Below are 7,038 nucleotides of genomic sequence, written 5' to 3'. Positions count from 1 at the left end.
TCGGCCCCGCCTCGGCCCCGCCTCCGCCCCGCCTCCTGTCTGCCGCCGACATGGCGGAGCTGGAGGTGGGGCAGCACTGCGGGGTGCCTGAGTGCCGCCAGCTCGGTAAGGGAGAGCGCGGCGGGTCCCGGCGGAGACTGGGATGGTGGGCCGGGGACGGTGCGGGGTTGCCCCCCCAGATCGGGGAGTCCTCTGTGCTGCGGCAGCCCTGCACGGTCCAGTGCCAGCGCCTGTCACCACGGTTGCCTCACTGGGTGGTTAATAGCCCTCTTGCCCCTTCCTCACACTTGCTGCCTTCCGTGATCTCGGAGACTGTGACTGGAGATGTAAACTCTCAGAAAGAAATGGCAGAACCGCCCGTACCGAGAGCTTTCTGGGGGACCACTCAGAAATTAAGGGATCGAGATGATCGTGACCTGAGCTCCGTGGTCCAATTGCGTGGTGGTCTGTCAGCATAAAATCCGAAGGATGGAGAAGCAGAGTAGTGGGCTTGACCTGGCATTTGCTGCCATTAATGATGTGGTGGAGTTCAGCAGACAGTGATGTGATTTTATGTGTAAGAATTTATGTGGTAGGCGGGGGATGTGTAGAGACACTTAGGAAGTGTGTGCAATTTTAATCACCCAAGGACAGTACGTAGGATATGATGTGAAGAAGGGGTAGGAGCATTATGACTGTCCAGTGGAGGAGATGCTCTCCCTTCAAAAGAGCCAGCATCTCCTCCAGTTGGCAGCCTATTAAAAAAAAATTTGTCCACTGTCAGTAAATAGTGTTCTGAATGGTCTTGAAATAAATTCAGTTTTTAACATAACTAGTAATTCTGATGGCTAGCCATATGTTCCAGTGTCATGGCTTGATATTGAAAAAAAAAATGTAAAGCCTAATTCCAGCTTCTGGAATGTATATAAATATAATTTACCTGCTCATATATTTTCTATATTTTAATATTAATTAGGGGAGTTAACAAAAGCCATTTCTAGCTAAAGTGTAGATGCAGTTGCTAAGTATTCTTATAAATATACCTACCCTGTGATGTTGGTAAGCAAAAGTTAATCATGTGAAAATTAAGCTAGAAACTATTAACAAAACAACAACCATGTTGTCTTAACTGAAAAGCAATCTCTTTGTTTCAGATTTTCTTCCTTTTGTATGTGATGGCTGTTCAGGCATCTTTTGGTAAGTTCATAGAATCACAGAGTACCTCAAGTTGAAAGGGTCCTACAAGAGTCAACAAATCCAACTCCTTACTCCTCATGGGACTAAAACAAATGACTAAGCATCACTCAGACACTCCTTGAACTCTAGCAGTCTTGGTGCCATGACCACTTCCTTGGGTAGCCTGTTCCAGTGCCCAGCCACCCTCTCTAAGAACCTTTTCCTAATGTTCAACCTGAACTTCCTGTGACACAGCTTCTTTCCATTTCCTCATGGATGCTTGGTCACCAGGATTTCCTCATCCCAGGTGAAGAATCCTGCACTTGCTCTCATTAAATTTCATACAGTTTGTGACTGCCCAGCTCTCTAGTCTATCAAGAATCTCTCTGTGCTCCATCCTCAAAGGAGTTGACAGCTTTTCCTGGTTTAGAATGGTTGGCAACCATAACATGTATCCAGATCATTTATAAAAATACTAAAGAGCACTGGCACTAAAATTGTGTCCTGGGAAACTCCACTGTCCACTAAACTGAAGCAATTGCATTAACTGTGACTCTCTGAGCCCAAACCATCAGCCATTTGCTCACCCATAGTACTACAGACTTGTCTAGGCCTTTTTGTCCAGAAGAACATTCTGAGAGACAGTGTCAAAAGCTTTACTAAAATGCAAAACACCACATCTGCTGGCTTCCCAGTGTCATATAAATGTGTGACCTTGTCTCAAAAGGAGATGGCTGATTATGTTTTCTTCTTGAAAAAAATTTTGAGGTTTCTTGCAAGGTTGAAATCAGGGCCTGCACTTTGATTTACACTTCAGATTAGCAGAGGGCAGCTGAGAGAAGCTCAGAGATTGGGGGCATATTTTACTTCTAACATATCAGAAGCCTTCAAGGGATTTCTGCCATTATGGAAGAAATTTGAAAATCCATTAAAACAGACAAGCTCTGGTTGCTTTGAACTGAACTCTTAAGCATGCTAATGTCTTCATTCTATTGAAATGATTTGTTTATCTTGAAGCATAAGTTCCAAAAGCCAAATGTTTTGCATTCTGAGAAAGAATATGATCTATCCATTCAAGAAGTGAAATGCATAGGATAGAACAAACTTTGGAGAAGATTAATTATCAAATTGAAATTTTTCCATGATAAAACTTGTCAGATTACTCTTTAAACAATTAAATGTTTTCACATGCAAATTTTTTTCCTGGAATGTTGATAACAGTGTGATATTTTCTTCTTTTTCCACAAAGCCTTCAGCACAGGAGCCGGGATGCTCATGGGTGTTCTGAGGTAATCTAATAATATATGACAACCTTTAATTTAAATTCCATGCAACTTAGCTGTGTGTTTTCAGACTATATGAATGCATATAGTATATGGGTATGAATTATTTATCTCAGAATGTGAAAGGCTTAAAAAAATAATCTACTCTTTTTCTTCCTCTCAGAAGTAAATTGACTTTGAGCAGGATGATGGTTCTTTTTCTACCTCTGAGCTAAACATAACCAGGGCAAAAGTAGGAGAGACTAGCTGGACCAGGTTTGCCCATAGAATAGAGAGTTATCACAGATCTTTGAGAAAGCTGGGATGGTAACTTATATTTGTAGTATCTGTTTATTTAAACAAAATATTTTTTACTTACTCCTAGGTGAATATAAGAAGCAATTCGGTGAAACCTGATCAGCACAGATCTTACCCTTGCTCATACAAAGACTGCAATGCAAAGGAGCTTTTGCCAGTGTTATGTCCTTATTGTGAAAAACACTTTTGTCTCAGGTGAGTGCAACAGAGTGTTTAAACATCAATATTCATTCACTAATGTATGGAAAACTCACTAGAAGTTTTACTTTGTTGTTTACAGACATCGTCATCAATCAGACCATGAATGTGAGAAGCTGGACACACCGAAACCTCGAATGGCTGCCACCCAGCAGCTTGTTCAACAGATTATAGGCAAGTACAGAGGCATATATATTCATTTTCCTACATTTTTTTCAGAACTCTATTTGAGTTTCTGACCTCCTTTTGAGGAGTCAGGTTTGACCAAAGAAGAAAGGATGGGAGTTCCTTGGTTAAATAGCCCTAAACTTACATGTCAACATTTAATACCGTTCAGCTAAACTGAGCCAAAACAACAGTACAAGGAAAATCTCTAAAGAAATAAATAGGGCGCAGGTTTCTTTCAGAATTATTGTCTTGTTGTCATTCTACAAGTACTATACTGTAATGAATTGTACCTAGACATTACTATTTACATATTAATCCATGTGCAAATAATGCAATTGTGTTGGATGTGCATGTCAATCTGCTGGGATAACACCTACACAATCAAGATGCCCAGAAAAGTCTGATTCTACCATGAAATATTTTGCAGGTTTTAAACAAGCTCTAGGATGGGAAAGAGAATAAACAGCACTGCCCAGCTGGACAGTGGGGTTATGTGTAGAAAGGAGGACCTGAAATGTTGCCATATGAATGCTGTGATAGCCACAAGTGTAGAAACTCCAGAATTTGTATCTATCTGGCTTTTGCAGCCTGTGTTTAAATGGTGATAATGTTCACCTTTCAATGTAAAGGAATTCTGCAAGAACTAAAAATGCTGATACGAACTTCAAGAAAGCATGAACAGACACGAAAAGGATGGGATCCTTGGCAATACGATGAGACCCAAAGGACTGAGTAGGTCTGTGTCATATAATATGCTCAGGAAACTGTCAGAATGATCACACTAACAGGATATTGTTGTTCTCAGATTCTAAAAAGAGTGACGAAGTGAAAAGCAAAAAACGTAAAGGAGCAAAAAACAGTGAGACAGCAGCAAAAGTGGCATTAATGAAACTGAAAATGCACGCATGTGGGGACAAGTCCTTGCCTCAGGTCAGTGATGTTTGTTTTCAAAAATTGAATTCTCAAAGGAACTGGAAAGATTACTAAATTGTTTGATCTTCATTGGGTTTCCTCAGCTTAGTTTTGGATTTAATTTTTCAAGACCATAACCCCTTAAATGACTTCAGCCTGGTACCCAAAAGCAATCTCACTAGTCTTATGTCTGTTATAAGATGTCTGTGTGGAGTTTGGAGCAGTGGAATCAAACTCTTATTACTTCATAGCAGAAATGTGTTTTGCCTGCCACATGGCTGTCACATAGCACAGCAGGGACAAATGGGGTCTTTTGGGGATTCTTGACAGAAAGATGACAGCACTAAGGTTATCAAATCTTATTATTTTTACAAAATTTGATCATCAGCAGAGCATAGAATTCCATTATTAGACTAGAACAGGATTTCTAGAATCACTGTAGCACAATTTTGTAAGTAGTGCAGCACAGAATTTTATAGCACAACTTAGCTTGTGGTTCCTTGTCACCTAGACCCTTTTTGCAGATAGTGTCAAATCTTAATACATGGCTAGCAATATCAGTATTTCAGATAATTTACCCCTGAAACATGAAATTGCTTGGTTTTCCCATTAAGATTGAATTCATATGTTGGTGCATTGCAGTGGACAACGTAATCTTATCATAAGAATGTGCCTTAAATGTTTGAGTCTGCTAATTTTGAGAGTGTAGAGGGATGAGTATGCCAACTTAGATTGGTACCAAGATGTTTCAGCTGCAGATTCAGCTACTCACCCAGAATTAGCACCTGAAGCTTGAGGGTGTTCTACATGCAAAACCATTAGTATGTGTAAAAAACCCAATTGAGAAATGATTTTTATAAACTGCGTTACATGATTATCCTCCCATTCGTGAAACAGAGAGGAAGGAGGTACAGATAACGGTCAGTTCAATACACTGGGTACTGCATCTTTTTACAGCTGAGGTTTCTGCAAAGGTAAAATGATGATTCCTTGGGCATACTCCAGATTTGTTCAGGCCAAAAAATCTGTCCCAGTTTCACTTATTTCCTGAAATGATAAGAAATTACCCATTCTTGGGAATTATCCAAACCTCTGTGAAGGTAAATGGAGTCCCCATCTAGAAACAGTTTTTCATGTGCTCTTTGCTTTGGGAGTTAGTAAAGGGACAGACAGGTATTTTAAACTTCATAAGGGTAATAGTTAATAATAACATTGTCACCCTGAAAAAAGAGAAGGTCTGACACTAGGGGGTTTATTAGACATTTTACTGTTAGAAAGAAGGAAAATGAGCTTCTTCTGCTGGGCATCTGATGGATGTCTACTGGTTATTTTGAACATCAAACAGCTTTAAGCAGGGCTTTACCTCATTTTTCCATAAGGAAGTTTTGCCCTAGAGCTCATTCTAGTGGACCATTCCATTTCTTGATTGTACCATTTCTTTGAGGACAGGTGGAACACCCAGGAAACTCCATGATTGTCCTATGATTCCTGGATTTTTTCTTTCTTTTTAATGAATGTCATTGTCAGATTGCACAGCAGAGGGCATGGGAGTGTCAGCAAACTGTTGATTAAATCCTGCCAGAGTGGTAAGACCATCAGCTTTACCACAAACAAAAGCTTTCCCTAAGCCTTCCTTATTTATCTCTAGTAAGGTTGTAACACCCACCCCTCGGGTGTTCAAGGGAGAAGTCCAACATAATTAATTTGCAAAATGAATCAGGGGGCTTATTTCCTGCCCACAATCCATTTGGTCCCCAGAAAAGGTGACCTCCTGTGTGAGGCCCTGGCATTGTGTCTTCATCAATTGTTTTAATTTTTGTCTTATTTTTCATGTTTTTCTAGACAGAAAGAATTTACTTTCAAGTATTTTTACCAAAAGGGAACAAAGAGAAAAGCAAACCCATGTTCTTTTGCAGTAAGTGGAGTATTGGCAAAGTAGTAGATTTTGCAGCTTCCTTAGCAAGCCTTAAAAATGACAACAACAAATCAACATCCCAGGTAAGTCAGCAATAACAAACATTTTCCAGGCTGTTGCGTTTTGGTTTTAGTTTTTCTTTAGCCTTTTGTTCTTCTCCCACCCCACTTCTTTCATCTTGGATAGGCAAATCTTGGTGTTAATTTCTGTCCTATTTGTCTTACAGAAACTGAGATTATGCCATACAGCCTCTGGAGAAGCCTTGCCATTTGAGCACACACTGGAAACATGGCTTTCTGATAAACACAATCCACTGTACAATGGAGGGAATATAATTCTGGAGTATCTTGATAATGATGTTCTATTTATAGAAGATACAGAATCCTACTTTAGTTAGTCAATAAATTTTCACAAAAAAAAAAAAATCCAGTATTTTTTAGAAGCATTAAAGCAAGTCCAGTTTTCTTTTTAAATCACTGGTATGTCAGAATGTCTTCCATTGTAAAGACACAACTCCCATCAATTTCTCAGTTGCTTGACTGACAGAAGAACTATGTCCTGAAAGGAAAATTATAATAAGGAATATTACAGATATTCACATTCTAGAATAAATTCTTGCTCTATTGAGCTGTATAATATCAATATTTTTTTCTTAAATTTGGTATTTATTTTTGTGTAAGTGGTGAGGACAGTATGTCTTAATAAATAATGAAAATGTAAACTTGCAGTATCACAGTTTTCTGAAGAAAAGAAACATTCTATGCTAATGCAGCATCTTTTCTACATCTTCACAAACAGATTTTGTTGCATTTGGAAACTGGCACTGTCTGTACACCAGGTTCACATTTTCTTCTTGTAATAGTTTAATGATGTTTAGGAGGAAAGCTTTATGAAGCAAAAGTAAATTCACTCAGGTGTCTTCCTGATTGTAAATCTTGTATGATTAGGTGGGGGATAAAAGATCTCAGTAAGCCTGTCACTTATTTTGCTTTAAGATTTTTTACTGTAGTTTTGACATGACTTAGGTATGAATAAATTGCTTTACTGGATGTGGTGGGGATGTCATGCAAAGGAAGATGTTTTTGATTTCCATGAAGGAAAGGGCTGAAT

At 39.1% G+C, this 7,038-nt stretch overlaps 1 protein-coding gene across 1 annotated transcript; it reads left to right on the top strand.

Moving 5' to 3' along the window:
- ZFAND1 (zinc finger AN1-type containing 1) lies at positions 1-6,353 on the top strand. Its single transcript, XM_030237536.2, has 8 exons — positions 1-105; positions 1,134-1,176; positions 2,405-2,444; positions 2,803-2,930; positions 3,016-3,107; positions 3,907-4,031; positions 5,856-6,011; positions 6,155-6,353. The coding sequence occupies exons 1-8, from the start codon at positions 51-53 to the stop codon at positions 6,323-6,325; spliced, it is 810 nt and encodes a 269-aa protein (XP_030093396.1). The 5' UTR covers positions 1-50; the 3' UTR covers positions 6,326-6,353.
- The last annotated feature ends 685 nt before the right edge of the window (positions 6,354-7,038 follow it).

Source organism: Serinus canaria, chromosome 2, assembly GCF_022539315.1.
Source record: "Serinus canaria isolate serCan28SL12 chromosome 2, serCan2020, whole genome shotgun sequence".
NCBI lineage: Eukaryota > Metazoa > Chordata > Aves > Passeriformes > Fringillidae > Serinus > Serinus canaria.
This window is presented reverse-complemented; position numbering and strand designations above follow the sequence as displayed.